Source organism: Myxine glutinosa, chromosome 1 (assembly GCF_964187855.1).
Source record: "Myxine glutinosa chromosome 1, kmMyxGlut1.1, whole genome shotgun sequence".
NCBI lineage: Eukaryota > Metazoa > Chordata > Myxini > Myxiniformes > Myxinidae > Myxine > Myxine glutinosa.
Genome location: NC_136261.1, coordinates 12,148,489 through 12,168,995, shown reverse-complemented (window position 1 = coordinate 12,168,995; position 20,507 = coordinate 12,148,489). Strand labels below are relative to the sequence as shown.

The 20,507-nt window shown below is 45.3% G+C and overlaps 1 protein-coding gene across 1 annotated transcript in view; it reads left to right on the top strand.

Moving 5' to 3' along the window:
- Positions 1 to 20,507, top strand: part of UTP20 (UTP20 small subunit processome component) — a 147,170-nt gene that overhangs the window by 81,043 nt on the left and 45,620 nt on the right. Inside the window, exons 34-54 of the mRNA XM_068107235.2 lie at positions 1,730 to 1,783; positions 2,586 to 2,738; positions 3,054 to 3,209; positions 3,303 to 3,440; positions 3,639 to 3,776; positions 3,994 to 4,136; positions 4,288 to 4,382; positions 4,848 to 5,245; positions 7,801 to 7,940; positions 8,355 to 8,511; positions 12,590 to 12,688; positions 14,152 to 14,319; positions 14,460 to 14,626; positions 14,834 to 14,972; positions 16,081 to 16,197; positions 16,398 to 16,568; positions 16,851 to 16,982; positions 17,171 to 17,281; positions 17,496 to 17,575; positions 17,715 to 17,784; positions 20,114 to 20,296. Of these exons, the coding sequence (XP_067963336.2) occupies positions 1,730 to 1,783; positions 2,586 to 2,738; positions 3,054 to 3,209; positions 3,303 to 3,440; positions 3,639 to 3,776; positions 3,994 to 4,136; positions 4,288 to 4,382; positions 4,848 to 5,245; positions 7,801 to 7,940; positions 8,355 to 8,511; positions 12,590 to 12,688; positions 14,152 to 14,319; positions 14,460 to 14,626; positions 14,834 to 14,972; positions 16,081 to 16,197; positions 16,398 to 16,568; positions 16,851 to 16,982; positions 17,171 to 17,281; positions 17,496 to 17,575; positions 17,715 to 17,784; positions 20,114 to 20,296 (3,009 nt within the window). The remainder of the gene's footprint in view (positions 1 to 1,729; positions 1,784 to 2,585; positions 2,739 to 3,053; positions 3,210 to 3,302; positions 3,441 to 3,638; positions 3,777 to 3,993; positions 4,137 to 4,287; positions 4,383 to 4,847; positions 5,246 to 7,800; positions 7,941 to 8,354; positions 8,512 to 12,589; positions 12,689 to 14,151; positions 14,320 to 14,459; positions 14,627 to 14,833; positions 14,973 to 16,080; positions 16,198 to 16,397; positions 16,569 to 16,850; positions 16,983 to 17,170; positions 17,282 to 17,495; positions 17,576 to 17,714; positions 17,785 to 20,113; positions 20,297 to 20,507) is intronic.

Sequence of the window (20,507 nt, the reverse complement as noted above, 5' to 3'; positions counted from 1 at the left end):
GCGCCGATTTGAACGACATCATACAGGCCATCGGCGCATGCGCGGCTTTGATACACATGCAGCGTGTCATCCCGTACACGAAGATTGGTCCGGGGTGTAATCATTTGCGCATGCGCCGTTTTTCAGCATTCAAATGCTTCGGCAATCGCCTGTTAGACCACTTGCGCATGCGCAGTGTTGACGCGATCGACGCATTGGAATGTTTGACGGTACGGCGAGGCGATCTCGAGAACGAAATGGCAGTCTATAAAATGCTTGAAGAACTTAAAGATTTTCAGAATAAATATATTTTAAAATAACTTAAGCTTGTGTTCATTATTTACAAAAAGGCCGACCTGTCCCATTGGCTGTCTTTAATTTCTCTCTGTACGGCGCCACGGCAGATGAGGAGGACCGCAAGGCATGAAGACACAAAAAACAACCCCTTTATATGTGCAATCCATGCTTTTCAAAAAAAAAAAAAAAAAACCGCATCGCCGCATCAATTCTGGAACTTTGGTCTGACCGGAGACCAGCAATATATTTTTTTCAGCCTAATAGGTGATCCAATCAGGGAGCGGTCTTGTTTGAAGAAATTGTTCCAGATTCCGAGCAAGTTCGCTGAATGAACTCTAAATACACGACATCTTCTCCCTGACGATGTCGAAATGGTTTGGTTGGTGATAAAGGTGGAGTTGTGGGTAAGGAGCCTGAACCATATTTAAAAGTTTGGCAACGACAATGACCAGGCCTTGGGTTGAAGGAGGACTTCCTCACAAACTATGGCAACACTGAAAGTTTTATGAAATTTTTTACAACACTAAACTATGATGTTTTCTTATGTGTGACATCTTTTTTTTTTCTCTAGCCGCCATTTTTCTTTTGCGTCTCTTGCATTTACTTGTCACATACTTAGTCCATCGTGTAGTGTTTGTGTCTGGGTCGTTTTCCAACGGTGATTTGAGTGTCTGAGATACAGTTGTGTTTCTCCTCCATGTTGAGCTTGCGTTGCCAATTTCTCTCGTCCAAAAGCAGCGCATTGCTCACTGTGATCACAAGGAAAACTGAGAATTTTGGGCCTATAACAATATGTCGCCCTGGAGGACGATCCAAAGTGTGCCTCGTTTACTTAGCGGCTTCATTTAATTAATTTATTGGACTGTCTCCAGGACTCTTGGAGGATATGGTAAAAAAAAAATACCCTCCCCCCACCTTTTAGAGGCCATTTTTCGCGGGGGTTGGCCTTTTTCGGGCACCGTGATTGTTGTTGTTGTTTTTGGTCCCCTTTTTGAAGCAATGTTTTACGGCCGGATGCCCTTCCTGCCGCCAACCCTGTTGGTACTTGGAACATATCGGACAAGGACAATGGACAAGCAAACACAGATATATGACATTTGAAACTGTGATCCCAACACCTGTATCTTACGTGCTGAGATGGGAAATGCAAAAAGAAACCAACCTAACCATTCCTGGCCCACTGTTTGTGAATTGTATTTATCCATTTGCCATCGTGTTTGTCGTGATGGGTAAAAGTTGAAATTAGGTGTTTCTTGCATTTGTTTAATATCTCAGGCCACATGACTGCTGTGGACCATCCTTACATGGAGCTTTGCCATTACCTGGGCAACCACCGTGCCCTGTTTACCATCACCCATGACCCTCTAGTGGGGGATCTGTGGGACTCCAGCTGAAGTGACGAGTCTGATTGCATGTTTCTCAAATGATGGCCTCCTTGTGATCTTTGTTCCAGACCCTAGGCGAGTTGGATAACTCTGTTGCCTACATAACCGAAGCAATTGTCAAGGTATGTGTACGTCTGTCTGTTTTATGCATCTGTTGAAGGATATTAAATGATTGATATCGCATTATTACCTCTGATGGTTACTTTTCATTATCAGGTACATCTGACTGTAATTATCCCCTTAATTGAGCTAATTAATCTGGAGGTTCACATACTTTTTCTGACAAATAAATTGAATGTTGGATCATTTTGGTCAATAAATAAATGAAATAGTAGATTTTTTTTGTGTTCTATTTGTTTACTCAGATTTTCTTTGTCTATTATAAGGACTTAGATGAACATATGATCACATCCTAAGTCAAATTTATGCAGAATCTAGCTGAAGTACCTGGCGTCACGGGGAAATTCTCATGAGGTGAGGAGGTAAGGGTGGTAGGAGGAGGGGGAGGAGGGACAAGGGGAAGGAGGTGAGAGATAAATTATACTGCATGTACATCTATTGGGGCAGGGGGCGTTGACCAGGCCCCTCCATTTTGTGGGGGGTCGGGGGGGGGGTGGGGGAGGGAATTAGGACAAATTCACCTGTGCGAAGAGTGCTTTAACCTCAGGCTTGCATGGCGAAAGAGTAAATTGTAATACCCTAAGCCACCACTCGGTGGTGCTACATGATGCACATTTACAACCCCCCCCCCCCCCCCTTCCTTAGCCTCCCACAACCCCACGTGAGGCCCTGGCCACATAGTCTATGTTACCCCTACACAAAGTTGTACTTGTACCCCGGTTTTGGAGTTTGTAGTTTAAAAGATATGCTTGTGCATAGAACACAAACATAGAGAGAGAGCTGATGAGTGTGCCATGATTTCAGATGAACGCACTGGACAGGAGGCATGTGGATGACGTGGATTATGACGTGCGCCTACAAGCCTTGCAGTACGCAGCAGCTTTTATCAGGCAAATGGACACCCTGGAGTCTTCGTACCTCATCCCCGTCATTTCCTGCTGTTTCTACAACATCCAGGTGTGTCTTGCCAGCGATGCGTCGGACATCGCCACGGATTCTCATGTTGCAAACTTTGGTCATGGCGCTGTTCCTTGAAGGTGGCTTTCCCGTTTTGGTTTTATGGGTAATTTTATAGCATGTCGACATGTAATTTTGGGGCACCGTACATCTCGTATACTTGGAATGTGAGACCTCCATCGCTTGGTGGCCTGCCCTCTTTCTCCCTCAACGTTGGTTTGCTATGAAGTGAATATTTAACCTTTTGGGGGGTTTCGTTTTGGATTTCCAAACCCCTTTGGTATTCGTCTCCTTACCTGTGGTATGTCCATCTAGCTCGGGGAGATGTCCTTGAGTGATAGTGGTGGCCTCTGCCTCTCTGCCCTCTTGAGGCGCCTCGGGCTTTCGTCTCCTGCGGCTCCCACTGTGCGGCTTCTACTGCAGAGTTACCTGCTGCCAAACCTGCGCAAGGGTCTTCGTTCGGAGACAGAGGTTAAATTCGCAGACAATTTTTATAAAGCCGCTTACGTCAACAGCATGAATTATTTTGTAATGGTGACAATTCTCATGATTCTGTATGTATAGGGTGTACAGCAAGAATGCACACGTCTCCTGGCAGACGTGGTACAAATCCTGCCGGCGCTCCCCGAGTCGAAGGCGATGCTTCCTTTGGTCGACGTTGATCCTGAGGGTGACTTTTTTGAGAACATACGGCACATCCAGGTATGTGGCCCTGCTCAAGACCATTTCATTTTGTAGGTATCGTCAGCATATTGAAGTCTTGTTCACCTTTTAAAATTTTTTTTCCTTGCGGCTCCTAAGTCGTGCAGCCAGTCTTGAGTTGTGCGATATTAGGTCCCTTTAAATATAAAAGATCAGCCAGTTGTATTGTGTGTAGTCTTTAATGTGTGACGTACGCAGGGCCACAGGCGTGCACGCGCTCTTACGCGGCTGGCAAGACGACTCGATGAGGGAAGCATCTCCATCTCGCCCGCCATCTTGCAGGGTTACTTTATCCCATTCGCCACGAGAATGTTGCAGGATCACGGGAACGTCAAGGTGAGGCATCTTGGAGTCGCAGCTCGGGCAAGCTTTTTCAGTTTTGGGATTCTGATCAGAAAGATGTGCTTTATTCGTGACTCTTTTTACTTACTTGATTCCATTGCATTTATACCTCATACCTGGCATACACATTAAGGTGAATCGCATGATGTGTCGGTCAAACCTTCATGCCAGGCCCGTCAAAATACCAATTTGGTTCATCCATCTCCCACAGAATGAAAATGTCCTCGTAGATGCCGGGATTGAATTGCTCAGAGCCATTTGCCGGCAGTTGCCATGGAAACAGTATCTGCCGATACTGCGGCGATATCAGCACGGACTCCACAATAAGAAAATTTATTTACGGACGTCTATCAGGTATGCTTCGAAGTGTGAGCCTACCGTTTGTGATCTGCTCAAGAAGTCTTTGCCACAGGTGCCGCCACTTTGTCACGACGTTGCTTGAAGTACTGTACAGGTGGTCTTTGCTCCTGTGTTTGTCGAGTTTTCATTGATCTTTCCTCCTTAGGCTGTTGGTCGCTGTGCTTGATGCATTTCATTTTGATCATGAAACGCTATTACGTGAAGAAGAGGAGGAGGAGAAGAGAATGAAGTCTTCAGCAGGTGAACAAAACCATGGACCTGTCACCTGTGATGTTACCTTTGATAACAAAATCTGCAGCATCAGAATCCTACCTGTGCTGTTTGTGCCGATAGGTGGTTACGTTTCTGGGTGGTGCGACTGGTGATCTTGGTGGAGATAGATGGTGGTGGATTTAGGGCTAGTTTTTGTTTGGAGCAAGGAAATGGTTAGCAGCACATTTTGGGATTTTATGCTCGGCAAGGCCTGTCCGAGGCATGTGCAATTTGTGAAATGAAAATGTAACTTCTTTGCATGACACAGAACTCACTTAATAAACAACTTATGAACAATTCTGTCTGAACCTAAAGGCCACTTATGTGGTGTCATCACATTGGTACTTTCACCAGTTATTTGTGTATACTTTATTAAATAATTAATTGCTCTATGTGCCATTGGTAGGTCATGTGGTGTTGAATGAATTTTTTTTTGGCGTGTGCTAAATGCAGAGACCAAGACCGAAGACGACCTCACAGAGGTCATCATGAATGAGGAGAAGGCTGAAGTAGAAGAAATGGAAGGAGGAGACAAATTTAAAGAAGGTAAGATCGAAGAGGGTGCTCCAACGGGGTCGGAAGAGAGAAAAGTGAATGGAGATGCCAAAGTTGAGGAGGAGGAGGAGGAAGAGAAGGAAGATGCCAAATCTAACGATTGTACAGCTGAGCAGATCGAAGGTGGAGAGAATCCTAAACGGGTTCAAAAGCAGGCCGTTGTTGGGAGACCGGTAGTTCAGGTGGCGCAGAAAGGTTATTCCTCAGTGAGAAGTGGAAGACGAGTCTCAGAGGAGATCCATCACACGGTGGAGCGCATCGTGCTGCCGCGTCTGCTCAAAAGCCTGAGTGAGAAGGTAAGCTTCTTGTATGATAAGTGAGTGATACCTGAGATGCTGTGTTGAACATATCCTTGCATACCTGTTAATACTGTGTTAGAGTGAGATGTGTCCTTTCCATTTTAGTTTAATAATATACGTAACATGGCAAATAAAATGGAGTCATTCCATTGGGATAATCGACTATATTTGCATTTTTTTTGAGGTTGTGCTCTTACCTGGAGTATTGTTTTCTATTGAGTGTGATGAGAGTTTATACCTTGTTATGATTCATTTTTACCTCCTATTCTAATGTTTTTAGGCTTATCGAGTAGCTTTTACACACGTCACATGTAAGACAGAAGGAGATATCATTGTACTTTTACATGAATCATGAAGCAGGGGTGCAGCTGCTCCCCCAAGGATTTTTTGTTTTGTTTCAGTGCTGAAATACAGTAAAACACCACAGACTGCAATGATTAATGCGAATCTGCACCCCCAGGAAATAATGTTTTGGCGCTTCTTTGAGAAAGAATGGAAAAATCAACATGGTGTTTGGGTTTTTTGATCCTGCATTTCTCTGGATGCAGGCGTAGGTGTTTGTCACAGGAGGTTGCCCAGAGCACTCCTCAATGGTTTCTGTGCTCTTAGGTACTTCTTAGTGTATGTGTGACCTCCTCCCCCTCTGCCAAGCTCCCCTACGCTCCCTCTGTCGAGTTCCCCTACGCTCTCGCTGCGGAGTGCCCACGTGCTCCCTCTGCCGAGCACCCACGTGCTCCCTCTGCCGAGCACCCACGTGCTCCCTCTGCCGACCGCCCATGTGCTCCCTCTGCCGAGCGCCTGTTTGCCCCCCAATGCCAAGCGTCCATTTGCCCACCACTGCTGAGCTCCCATTCGCCCCCAATGCTGAGCGCCAGTTCTCCCCCCACTGCCGAGCACCTGTTCGACCCTCACTGCCGAGCACCTGTTCACCCCCACTCTACCGAGCGCCCGTGCACCTTTCGGAGAAGAGAGCAAATACCTATTTTGAGGGGTCAAAAACCCCCCTTATTGAGCGCAGATTTTGATGCGTTCAATACACCTTGGTTAGGCATCAGATATGAAGTTTGTAACCAAGTTTCATGAAGACCACAGTTTCAGTTTGTAACCCCCATCCCTCCTTCCCCCGTAAGACCCCTTTAATGAGCGCAGATGTTGAATTTGTTTCGAAAGCCATTAATTGTTTCTGATGTATTTTCCAAGTTTCAGCTAATTTCAATTTATACCATTTGAGATATGAGCCCCAACACATTTTGGGCGGACAGACAGACAGACAGACAGACGCCAATGTGACTTTGAGGGTTTTCTTAATAAAATTCAATAATGCGGAAACGGACGTTGCTGAAATTTGGAACATATTACCTCGATGTACAAAGTATTTACTTCTGAAATATGCAGCCGATTTCATCCAGTAGAAGCCGAGAAACGTATTTTCAGTCCCCATGTTAAAGCCTCAGTGAGCTACGTCCTCCGCATACAGAGAAACGATCCCATATAAAGGGAGCGGTGCTTTGCGCTTCCCTTTGATAAGACCTGTCGCTTCACTGATGGGAATACCAATCTTTGTGTAGTTGCTAAAAAAAACAGTTGTTGTTAATGGGAAAAAATAAATTTAGAGGTTCATATATACCGGCCTAGCTGTACACTCAGAGACTGAGGCGGGATTGTTAATGGGATAGTTGTCGCTGCCTTTTTAGATGCTGAATTGTGAATAATATACAACACTCAAGATTTTAAATAATTTCTTGCCCCCCCCCCCCCTTTTTTTCTTTTGATCAAACTGTCTGGTGTACGTATTTGGCACGGACCTTGCCAAGAAACAAACTGAGGTCTCTTCATCTCTGCCTTTGCATAAATGCTAAAAAGATGGGGCTTTCCGTTTCCTCGGCAAAGCGGTGATGGCTAATTTATTGAGCAAGAACAAAATAGGATTGCATGGAGATCCCACCCTCTGTTGTGCAGGGATAGCCAGCGTCACAAGTTGGTGTTTGCAGTTTTGCCATGTATGCCCATGATGTACCCATGCACAAACCTTCCTTCCCCTTTTTTCCTTGGAGATCACAAACCATCGTATCATTTTCTGTGAATACGTTTAGGTGATCCTTCTTCTTCTCCTGCTTCCTCTTCTTCTTCTTCTTCTTCTTCCTCCTACTTCTTCTTCTTCTTTTCTTCTTCTTCCTCTTCTTAATATTCAGCACAAGGCTGTGGGGTAGCATAATTGGCTGAGGGCGTCGCTGTGCTGCTGATGCAATGCCCTCTGCTGGTTAGGGCAGGAATTAGTAAATTGTTCATCGTGCCGGTGTTGGCTCGCCTACTTTTTGCGAAGGACACCGTGAGATCTTTAACGTCCGCCAACAAATGGTGGCAGACGGGACGCCCATTTAACGTCCATCTGAGGGACAGCACACGTTGATGAATCACCCTGCGTGTGAAAAGGCAATATAACTGTATCGGATGGACAATGCTGAATGTGGACAATTGAGGAAATTTCAGTTTGCATTCTGGGTTACCAACTTTCGGAACAAGTTAATGTTCCTGGCACTGTTTTACTGCAGAGCAAAGCCGAGTCTGAACACAAGATGGTGAAATCTTCTGGGCCGGATGGTGAGCTCGTAGCCAGAATTCCACTCGCCCTCTCAGCCGTGCATCTGCTGAAGGCCTTGCCACCCTATGCACGCGAGCAACGACTACCAAGGTCGGTGGTTTGATTTGCTTCTTGCATATACAAGTGTTATACCGCATCCCATGCACTGCTAGGCTCAGTTACAATAATGTAACAGGTGGACGGTCGATGTCATGTCCCTTGGTGTAACTGTCGACAGTGTCGCTCCTCCACTCCCTAATCCTGAAACCTCTTCACCAGGAAGGTATCTCACAAACAAACATAATTTCTCGTTGTGTCGCAGATGATAATGGGGCGGAAGTTTTTTGGTTTTTTTTGTATACAAGATCGAGGCTCGTGAAAGAGCTAAAAGTGTTGGAAATTGAGACTAGTGTTGGAAATATCACCCATGGTGATCAACATGTGACAGTTAATGTTTTGCTTGTTCTGCAGCTCTCTATGCTTGACATGGGGCTTTTGCTGATTCGTTGACTTGGTTTTCCTCAGCATTTTGTTGAAGGTGTGCTTGCTGCTGAGAAACCGGTTGGAAAGGGTGCGAGAGGTAGCACGGACAACACTGAGCAAGATCCTCCATGTCCTTGGCCCTCCGTATCTGGGCTATGTCCTCCGTGAGATGTCTTCCATGCTCTCCAAGGGCTACCAGGTGGGCTTTTGGCCTCTCGAGTGTCTAACTAGTGAACGAATATATTTTTTATAATTGAGGGCATTATTGAGATGAGTACCAGTTCACTGGTAATTCCCTGTTTGTCGTTAAAGGCGACAAAAAGGGTTGGCGGCAGGAAGGGCATCCGGCCGTAAAACATTGCTTCAAAAAGGGGACCGAAAAACAACAACAACCACGGTCCCCGAAAAAGGCCAACCCCCGCTTTGCGGGGAAAAATGGCCTCTAAAGGTGGTTATTTTATATATATATTGAGATCCTGCTGTTGAGGTCAAAGTCAAAATTGAGGTCAAAGCCTGGCGTTGGCTTAGCGGCTAGGGTGCCAGCTTAGGATCCTAGGATCCTGGGTTCGAATCCCGGTCGATCACTGAATTAACGCCAGGGGGGTTGACTCAGCCTGTCATCCTTCCGAGGTCGGCTAATTGAGCACCAGTTCACTGGTAATTCCCTGTTTGTCGTAAAAGGCGACAAACAGGGTTGGCGGCAGGAAGGGCATCCAGCCGTAAAACATTGCTTCAAAAAGGGGACCAACAAAAATAACAACAACCACGGTCCCCGAAAAAGGCCAACCCCCGCTTTGCGGGGAAAAATGGCCTCTAAAGGTGGTTATTTTATATATATATATTGAGATCCTGCTGTTGAGGTCAAAGTCAAAATTGAGGTCAAAGCCTGGCGTTGGCTTAGCGGCTAGGGTGCCAGCTTAGGATCCTAGGATCCTGGGTTCGAATCCCGGTCGATCACTGAATTAACGCCAGGGGGGTTGACTCAGCCTGTCATCCTTCCGAGGTCGGCTAATTGAGCACCAGTTCACTGGTAATTCCCTGTTTGTCGTAAAAGGCGACAAACAGGGTTGGCGGCAGGAAGGGCATCCAGCCGTAAAACATTGCTTCAAAAAGGGGACCAACAAAAACAACAACAACCACGGTCCAACCGCTTTGCAGGGAAAAATGGCCTCTAAAGGTGTTTTTATTTATTTATTTTTATTGAGGTCCTGCTGTTGGATATTATGTGATGCCCATTGTTCAACATGATTGGTGTTTTTTTCAGGATGAAGAATGACCTGGTTATTGTGGTTCCCAGAGGGAGACATTAAGGGCCGAATTTACGAAAGGCGTTTAAGAGTTCGACCTTTGTGGAATCGCTGATCATGTGATGATCATCCGTTCAAAGTTAATCGCCAATCACGACGATTAATTAAATAAAGTAACAAATAAACTCCATGTCGGCGAGGGCATGTTTAAGTGTGTTTAAGGCCTTGAAGCAAGCATTGCATGACTTGTATAATTTGTAGCTTACATGGGATGATGAATATGGATGTAAGGCCAGATTAACCTTTTGTGGGCCTGGCGCCCAACAAATTTGTGGGTCCACATTGGGGAACCATTGCAAGGGGTGTAGGTTCACGGAGGTTCGTGATTCATAATTTGACCAAAACACGAATGCACATAAATAGTTTTTTCCCCGGGACCGGGTGCAACCGGAAGTGACGAACTGGTTTGGCTGGTCCTGTTTGGCATAAAGGATCGACTCCGATTCCGAATGCCTTGGACATCTCTTCCTTCCACACTAAAGCTCTGTGATCGTCTCTCTGGGCCAGGCTTTTTCCTTAAGCAGAAAATACCACCAATGTTGGGGGTCCATGTGTGGGTGGGGATGGTCCATGCCCGCAAAAACCTCGAATAAACGAAGCACCGAGCCGCAAATGAAGAAGCAGGCCGTATTGTGTTAACTGTGAATACGCGGGGTCCGCGAATGTCGAATCAATAAATGCCGGGGGTTCACGGTATTATGCTATTATCATTAGTATTGTTATTACCCTTGACCTTGTTACTTGTGAGAATCGAAGATTTTTCAAGTATATTGGTTGATCTTGTGCGTTATTCTGTCTGTCTGTGTCTGTTTGTTTCTCACTCGCCTACAAGTCACAATTCCACACCGATCGTGATGATACTTCACCAAGCTGTAGAGGTCGTCACAATTGAGAAGCCTATTGATTTTGAGGTCAAAGGCCAAACGTCATCTGGAGGTCAAATTTGTAAAATCGCCATTTTCCATCCGATTGACTTGAAAATTGAACAGCATTCGTATACTGAGGCACTAAATTGGGACACCAACTATTTTTGAGGTCAAAAGGTCAAAGGTCAACTCAAGGTCAAACTTCCAATATCGGTTTTCATCTGAGAAACTCAATTTTCATCCGATTTACTTTACAATTGAACCGCATTTGCACATTGAATCACTGAATTGAGAAACCCACTATTTTGATGTCAAAAGGTCAAATCGAGGTCAAACTTCGAGTGTCATCAATTTTCATCTGAAAAATCATAAATTTTCATCCGATTGGCTTGAAAATGTAACAGCATTTACATAGTGCTTCACTGAATAGGGAAACAAACTATTTTTGAGGTCAAAAGGTCAAATCGAGGTCAAACTTCGAGTCATCAATTTACATCTGAAAAATCATCAATTTTCATCCGATTGGCTTGAAAATGTAACAGCATTTACATAGTGCCTCACTGAATAGGGAAACAAACTATTTTTGAGGTCAAAAGGTCAAATCGAGGTCAAACTTCGAGTGTCATCAATTTTCATCTGAAAAATTATCAATTTTCATCCGATTGGCTTGAAAATTTAACAACATTTGCATAGTGCTCGCTGAATTGGGAAACCAACTATTTTTGAGGTCAAAGGTCAACTCCAGGTCAAACTTCTGAAATCATCAATTTTCATCTGCAAAAAATCATCACTTTTCATCCTATTGACCCGAGCTTTGATCAAGATCGTCAATTTTATTCTTTATGAAATGGACAATTTGATGGATCAATGGCAACATTTTTTTTTTTGAGGGGGGGGGGGGGGGTGGATTTTGCAAGTATCGTGCTCTGCATGACATCTTCTTGTTTGTTTGTCTCTTCGTTTGTCTGCACAAAACGTGGGTATTGTGTTACTTACCTTAGACGCTTTAAACTCTGAGACCCTTTAAGACCTCTAAGACCATTTCAAACTTTTACAGCCATGAGACCCATTAAGACTACAAAGTCCCGAAGGACCATGAAGACCCACGAAGACCCTTAAAACTCTTAGGACCCCTAAAAACGTTTCAGACACCTAAAACACTTTTGACCCTTTGGAACCTTAAGACCCTTTGAGACTCCAAACATCCTCTAGACCCTTTATAATCCCAACACCCTTTAAGACCCTATAGAACCCTAAAATCATTTAAGACCCAAAATACCCTCAAATACCGTAAAGACCCAAAATATTCCAAAGGTCCTTAACATCTCCAAAGATCCTGAAGACCCAAAAGATTCCAACGACCCAAAAGATCCAGAGCCCCAGAAGATCCCAACGGCTCAAAAGACCAAAGACCATGGGGACTCAAAATACCCCGAGGACCCAAAGGATAAAACCACACATGTCCTGGCGATGGTCTGCAATCTCAGATTGCTCTTTCTTGTAACTTTTATAATTGGAAGCGGTTTTGGAAAAATGCCACAATGAGCTGTCTTAACATGGATATACATCTTAACACGGATTTCGCACAAGATGGAAAACCCCCTTGGAGTGAGGGGCAAATGAAGTCGCTGCAACCTCCGTTGTGTGACCCTTCATCCTCTGGTTTAGTTTGGTTGAGCTTGGATAAGTAACGATAAGTTACGATCGAACAACAAGACCGACACAAAATTGCATATTTTATTTAGTATGATTTTATTTTTCATTTATTATTATTTTTCAATTATTATTATTTTTAATTCGTTATTTTCCCATTATTTATTTTCTAATTATTAGGCTTCTCAGAGGGTGGCATGAAGTGTTTTTCGTGTTGGTCTGTGGTGTCCCATTTTTTGGGGGAAAATTGTTTTCATTATGAGGAAAAATTACAAGTGCTACCAATTGGCTAATATTTTGAATTGGCTGAACCGGGAACCATCAGTGATCTGCGATTGCAGCCCTCGAGTTGTCTTTGTACAAGGTTTGTTTATACAGGAAGGAATCAAATTTTGGGTTTAATGGACTCTATGGTAAGCTTTTTGTTGTCTTGTTCTTGTTGCTTTTACAGATTCACGTCCTCATGTTTACGCTCCATGCTTTGTTGAATGGCCTACAAAGCAGACTTCAGCACGGGGACCTGGACACATGTGCAAAGTTGATACAGGAGGTGAGTGGAACCTCGAACCTGCAGCGGTTTCCATGTTCTCGTAATTGAGGGTTGATCCACTTTGAATTCTCTCGTCAGTTATCTTAATCTGAAAATAGCATACGGTCTTGATTGGATTAAATTTGTACCTTTACCTGCCTTCTTCATCCCCTCTGCTGTGCTCGAGGTGAAATTTGTGTGATTTGTGAGTCCCAATGTAGGCCTCCATCAGAATTGACAGTATAAAACCACCTTCAGAGGCCATTTTTCCCCGCAGAGCGGGGTTTGGCCTTTTTCGGGCACCGTGGTCCCCTTTTTGAAGCAATGTTTTATGGCCGGATGCCCTTCCTGCCGCCAACCCTTTTTGCCGCCTTTTGCGACACACAGGGAATTACCAGTGAACTGGTACTCACTTTGCCGACCTCGGAAGGATGACAGGCTGAGTCAACCCCCCTGGCGTTAATTCGACAATCGACCGGGATTCGAACCCAGGATCCTCGGATCCCAAGCCGGCACCCTAACCGCTAAGCCAACACCAGGCTCAGAATTGACAGTATACTGTAATTAAATGGCGCCAATAATTAATCCTGGTGAGGCCGCAATGTCCCACGGTGGGGTTAACCCAATCGTATACGAGTTATTCCGTGCCAGGTCCACCGCAAATGTGTGTGAACTTGGGTTGAACATGTCGGAACAGGTAACTGTATTTCGAACAGGCCCGACAATTCATCGAGTATTTATAGTGTGGCAGCATTTTTGCCTCAATGGTGCTTCAAGTTAGCTCTCATTGCTACGTCCTTCCCAACTGCACCAAACGACACGGATTCCGACAATTCTCCTGCACATTTTAACGGAAGAGTTCAGCTTTCAACTCGACCTCAAGTTGGATCAAACGTCTCACCTGACCCTTTAATATGACCCCCGGGCCTTCCATACCACCTGCCATGTGCGTGGCTACTTGGAGAGGAGCCACGCACATGGCAGGTGGTAGTGCAAAAGTACAAATATCTTAGATCTCCCTCGACCTTAAACAAAAGTATTGCAGGAAGTGGGGAATCTTCATGCCAGCCCGATTATGGGATGGGTCTTCCTGCCGGCACGGCATCCTTTCCCACTCAACTTTAGAATTTGACAACTACCTCGTCACGCTTCAGCTCAAACCTACCGATCGATGTCCGCAGCGTTTTGAAGGGTTCTCCACCGGAAAGTCACTTGGATTTTATGCTACATTGGAATCCTGGTGAAGTAACCTTTGCACGGTATTCTTTGGGGCTTCTCATCAGAATCACCGGGATTAAATGTCCACATTAGGGTTTCTCTTTCCCTGACTTTTCTCTTTATTCTTCCAAACACAACGATGTTTGACCCTTCCTGTTTATTCCCCGCATGATGACTCGTGTTGTCTGTATCTACCACGAGGCCCACTCCTCGACCCTAGTGCTCATTCTTCCTCCCTTTCCACTCTCATCCCCACATTCTGTCAGACGTGCAACCGTGAGCTGTTTGGAGACATCGCAGAGACGAAGAAAGTTCCGGGGATCCTGCGCCGTGTGTCGGAGGCTCGAAGCTGCCACAGTTACTCCGTGTACCAGACTCTGTCACGGTTCCTCAGCTGTGGTCTCCTCACCAAACTGATCTCTCCACTCAAAGAAGTACATTGGTACCACTGATGACCGCATTTGTTCTTTGATGTTGTGATGATTGTGTGTCGGGTTTGCACAGCGACACCACTTTAAGGGATGGTGAAGGGTCCGAGTCTCATTCGCACCCCGACCTCCTCCCACGCCCAAAGGTCTTGGATCGTACCGGAAACTATAAAACAGTCACCAAAGTACAAGATGTGCTGCGGCGAATCGTTCAGGGTCTCATGGAGAACACGGCCATTGCGTTTGATGACCTGATCCTTCTAAGCCACAGCTTGGTGACCCAAAGTCTCCCCTTCCTTTCTGTAAAGAACAGGTGAGAATGGAGATTGAAGTCCAGGCGAGCAGAAGCAGGTGTACCTAGCTTAGTTATTTAATTAATTGCTCACCTTTAACTTTCTTCTTTTTTCTGTTTAACTTCCTGTATGCACATGAGGCCCCAAATGGTCTTGCTTTTGGCCCTTCCCGAAAAAGGCGATTTCCACGTTTCGTGTGCTCGCAATGGTAATGTGCACTCCTTTAGGAAGGGAAGAAAGAAAGAGACCAATCAGGAGAAGCCCAAGAGCTGCCTTCTGCTGCCCCCATTGCCCAAGCGTGGAGGGGAGATTGCTGCCGTCGGCGTCAAAACCAACTCGCACGTGATGATGGAGTTTGGTTTGCAGGTGAGGTCCGACAGGTAGAGATGTGGAAAAAACATGTTGGTTAATTATTTGGAGCGGCAATGTTTGCCCAGTCAGCACTCATGATGTTTTTATTTAGTCCTGCTTGATGAAAGCTTCTGATTGGCCCCACATTTTCATCGGAGGCATTTTGCTGCCCATTCCGAGTTGTCTGGAGGGGGTGCACTACAATACTACCTGGCGTCACATGAATTAGACGGGGCGGGGCAGGTTCCCTCCTCCCTGAAGGTGATTAGTCGGCCGGCTGGGTTCTAATCGACAATTCTGTTGTAACATGGTGAGCCTCCTTTTCCTTTCTGTTTTGCTCCGATGAACGACAAGGCCCGAAACGTCGGCTTCCATTTCCACGGCGGATCAATTACCATTTAAGGTTCGTTATTTCCTACTCGCAAAGGTACCTGGCATTGCTGGGTGACATGGGGGAAAATGGAGATGGGGGTTGCTGCGGGGGAGGGGGAGGGGGGAGAGAGAGAAGGGTGCGTAGGGGTTGGGGGGAGAGGGGAAAGGAAAAGTTGGGGCCGCTGGGTTACATGGTTTTGGAGTTATGAAGAAGATTATCTGACACACACACACTGACACACACAAACACACACAGACACACAAACGCACACACACAGACACACACACACACACTGACACACGCAAACACACACAGACACACACACACACACAAACACACACACACACACTGACGCACACACTGACACACACACTGACACACACACAGACACACACACACACACAAACACACACACACACACTGACGCACACACTGACACACACACTGACACACACACAGACACACACACACACACACACACACTGACACACACACACACACCGCCTTTGATTATTATTTATTAAGATTTGTCTCCTCAGAATGACTGTTTTTGGGAGCTTGGAAACGGAATCCTGAAAACTGCTTCCTTTAGCCAGATTTGAACCTATGACCCCTGGATTGTCATTCCTATACACTCCGCACTAGTTTACAAGTGACACCATTTAGACATTCAGGTAACCCATTGGAACCAATGAGGAGAGCGTCGTGATTGTGGGTCAGGCTGACCGGCTGACTTGTGTTTTCTTTCAGATCCTTCAGTGCAGCCTCCGAAAAGGGAAGTTCATTGGCTCGAACAAGAAGGCCCTGGAGATGTTAGACCCCTTTGTGCCGCTGCTTTGCAACTGTCTTGAGTCTCAGCATGTTAAGGTGATTGGTGGTCCTTCTACCTGTATGGCAATACAGGTATCCTCACTAAATGCTTTGGCAACACTTGATTTGAGGACTCGGTACATGGGTCCCATTTGAGGGAAGGACAAAGATGGAGGGTGTAAATGCTTGATGCTGGGGACCCTGGCATCCATTTTGTTTTGTATTTGATTCTCATCCTCCTCGTCATTACGTCCCAGGTGATTACGTTTTCTCTTCGTTGCCTCGAGTGTGTGCTGTGGTTTGAGCTTCCCGCACTGCACGGTTCTTCCACGACGCTGACTCGCCACCTCTTTTCACTGCTCAAGAATTACGCTTCGGCCGGTGCAGGCGTGGGGGACAACTTCGTTTTGGTCGTTTCCTGTTTCAAGGTTCGTTTCGCTCTCTCTCACGTCTATCGGAGCATGCGTGGTAGCAGTCCCACGAACATCCGTTTCTACCGGATTATACTACCCGCAAATTATACTACCCGCAATCACGTGTTGCATTCAAAAAAAGAAGAAGAAGATGAATGTCGACTGCCCAATTTAAACAGGCCTTCAGACATTTGTCATCGAGTGTCAAGCTGGACTGAGTGTTTTGTGCTTCCTCTCGAGCCGCGAGTTCTCACGAAACCGGAAATGGAACTCTCGAATGCCGCCCGCTCCCTGCAGACCATCACTGCCGTGTTGCGGAATAAGAAGTGCGATGACCTGTCTGAAAGTCAGCTGCAAGTGCTGCTGGGATTTGTGGAGGAAGATATCCACGACAACTCCAGGCAGGCCACGGCCTTCGGCCTGCTCAAGGTCTGTTTTTAGTTGGGGCCCTGGGGTTGGAGGAGGGTTTCCTCGTCTCCAGGTGCTGACGGTTTGGCAGGTTGTGCCATCTGTTCTCGCATCTTTTTAATGTTGAACAATTTGTGGTTTTTCGTCTTTATTCATTTTGTTTTGTTGAGCAACTTCTTTTCTCTCCCGCTTTCCCTTCCGGGTCGCAGGCCATTCTTGATCGGAAGCTACTGGTGCCAGAGATGAACGACGTGATGCGAAAGGTGGCTCAGATATCCATCTCCTCCCACATTGAGCCCATACGTGTGCAGTGCCGTAAGGTAATGGGTGGCATGGCATCCGAGGCTTTGTGAGGTATTGGGCAGGTATCTTGCCGTTTGTCATTTTGTGTTGTTCCTTTCATTCTTCTCTCGCTCTGCATCGAATGTCACCGTGTCCTTGATTACGACGGTGTGTCATTGTCTTTTTCCGTGAATCCATGAAGCCATGTGTTTTACTCTCTGCACCGAATCTTCTCCATCTCCACCTGCACAGGTTTACTTAACGTTCATCATGGGATACCCGCTTGAAGGGAAGCTGCAAGAGCACCTGGATTTCATAATCTCCCAGCTCGAGTAAGCACCAATCACGGTTGAATGATTGTTTCTGATCCATACGTTTGTCGCCATGGCAACTCGTAAGCTCCCAATTGCTTCGTTGCGGGTACTTTCCGAACGATCGGTCTGATCTGATTCTGTAATGACCGGTCTCTAGATATGAACACGATACTGGGAGGGAATCCGCGTTGGAAATGCTTATGACGATGTTCCAACTCTTCCCTGTGGTGAGTGAAGTATCTTTCACCGAGTGCGGTATTCTACCAATGGAATTGCATCGGTTTACTCGATACAAATCTGAATGTTTGAACTTTGACCTCTTAACAACAATGTCTCCAAACGGTAACAGCCCAGGAGTGGGTTGTTTTGTTGTGTACAATAATATAATAGTGGTGGTTGGGCACATTGTTGTGGTTGTACCATAGTGGGGGGGCCTATGTCCTCAATTTCAAGTTCGTGTGCAGTTGATGTTAATTTTGGGCAACCACCATAAATGTAATCTACTGGGTCCTACTAATCGGAACAAATGATGTCGCCATTTTTTTCTGTTGACCTTTCGTGACCTTGACTCAAGGTCAAACTTCAAACGTCATTACAGTGACCATACTTCATCCAAAGTATATCAACGTGGGTACCAAAATGTGGTAAATTTCACAAGGAACATTGATTGTGACATTTGTTTCGTCATTTGACCTTTCGGTTTTTTTGCAATATGTAAATGAGCTAATTAGAGACAAAAATATGCATAATTAGCATACCCTATTAAACATAGATCCTGGTTATACATATAATGGCTAGTACATCCCGTCTCCAGAAAATGCTAATTGTTAGTAATTAATCACAAATGTATCCTGGGTCCTATTAGCTGACTGATGTTGTCAATATTCTTGTGACTCTTGTGACCTTGAACTAAGGTCAAAGTTCAAAGGGCATATTTTGGCCACAATTCTGCATTACCATGATTGTGTTCCTGTGTGCATCTAATGGTTATTGTTGACACACATTGTAAAATAGTAAACTGGAAACATGTTTTTGCTTTTAGATGAGCTTCTTATATTGTTCACAACAAAGGATCTTCATAATCTTCTTCTTCTTCATCAATCCCAAAAGCATGTCCGTGGTCACTGTTAGTACAGTTGTCGTCATCTGCACCACACACACACACATCTCTGTGCAGTTCATATTCTGTGATCTGCAAGAGCAGTGAGAGCTGCATTTTGTTGTCGTACATTGGGAAAAAGCATTGGGAACTTGAATCCAAAAATCAATATTCTAGACATCCGACTTATTTTGCTTGACCGCATCACATGGTTAAAATGACATTTGACATTTCACCTTGGGTCAAGGTAAGTAACGTCAACTACATGTCAAAGGTCAGTTAATATCAAGAACATGTCAACAGAAAACAATAAGCAACATATTTTTCCAGTTCAGGATCCAGCAGAACACATTTGAGATGGTAACTCATGATTGGCATTGAATAATAATGCGAAGTGATGGGATTTACGTGTATGGTGAAGACGATATGTTAATTATGCATATTTTTTCTCGAATTAGGTCATTTGCTTATTAATTTGCATATTGCAAACATCTGAGAGGGCAAATGCCAAAACAAATGTCATAATCAATGTTCCTTGTGAAATGTACCACATTTTGGTACCAAGGCTGATATACTTTGAATGAAGGATAGTCACTGTAATGACGTTTGAACTTTGACCTTGAGTCAAGGTCACTAAAGGTCAACAGAAAAAAATGGCGACATCATTTTTCCGATTAGTAGGACCCAGTAGAATACATTTATAGTGGTTGCCCAAAATTAACATGAACTGCACACAAACTTGAAATTGAGTACATAGGCCCCTCTCCCCCGCCCCCTCCCCCACACCCGCCCCACCCCCACTACGAGTAGGACTGGTTTTGCTTTTTCTATTAGTTGTAGTTTTATTGGAGAGTTCCATTGTACATGGAAGAAGTTTCGGGAACTGAGTGGCGTGCTGACGAGGAGGGGAGTGTCGTTGAAGCTGAAGGGAAAGGTGTACGTATGCTGCATGTGTGAGAAGTGTTATGATTTATGGGAGCGAGACATGGGTAATGAACGTAGAGCAGCAACGAAGGCTGGAAAGGGTGGAAATGCGAATGGTTCGACGGATGTGCGGAGTATCGTTGAGAGAGAGGAAGACAAATGATGAATTGCGAAAGATGATGGGAATAGAGCCTGTGATTGATGCTGTGAAGAGGAACAGGTTGAGATGGTTTGGTCATGTGTTGAGGAAGGATGAAAGTGACTGGTTGAGAAGAGTGATGGAAGTTAATGTAGAAGGAAGTAGAGGACGGGGAAGACCGAGAAAGACTTGGCTAAAGATGGTGGAAGAAGAAATGCGGGCAAGGGGGTTAACAAGGAGAGATGCAGAAAATAGGGCAAAATGGAGAAGATTGTCATGGGGACCGCAAGGCTAACCCCCGCTCTAGCAGGGAAAATGGCCTTAAAATGCATGTTGTTGTTGTTGTTGTTGTATTAGTTGTAGTTTTATTGTGGTTGTGTGTGGTTGTGTGCAGGCCCTGGTGGAGAAACACAGCGGTGTATTCTTCCTGCCACTGGCACTAATGATGGGGAAGGACTCGATACTACGAACCCGCAAAATGGCAGGTCTGGCCATCCGTGGCCTGCTGGATCGCTTGCGTCCTTCTTGTCGCGTGCCACTCTTTAAGTTGACATCTTCATGGCTTCACAGCCCGAAGGTAGCACCGATCAACCAATAGACATGTTGAACATCCAGATGTTGTGCACAAACGTTTTTCAAGATGTAAAGCTTCAGGTGAAGAAATATATAACTGAGTATTGTTGATATTGGGGTAGTGGAATCCTTGATGGAGGAAATGCCATCAAAATCTGGATGAGCTGGTAATAGCCAATCACAATCACAAAACCACACCCGTGGGGAAGAGGGCG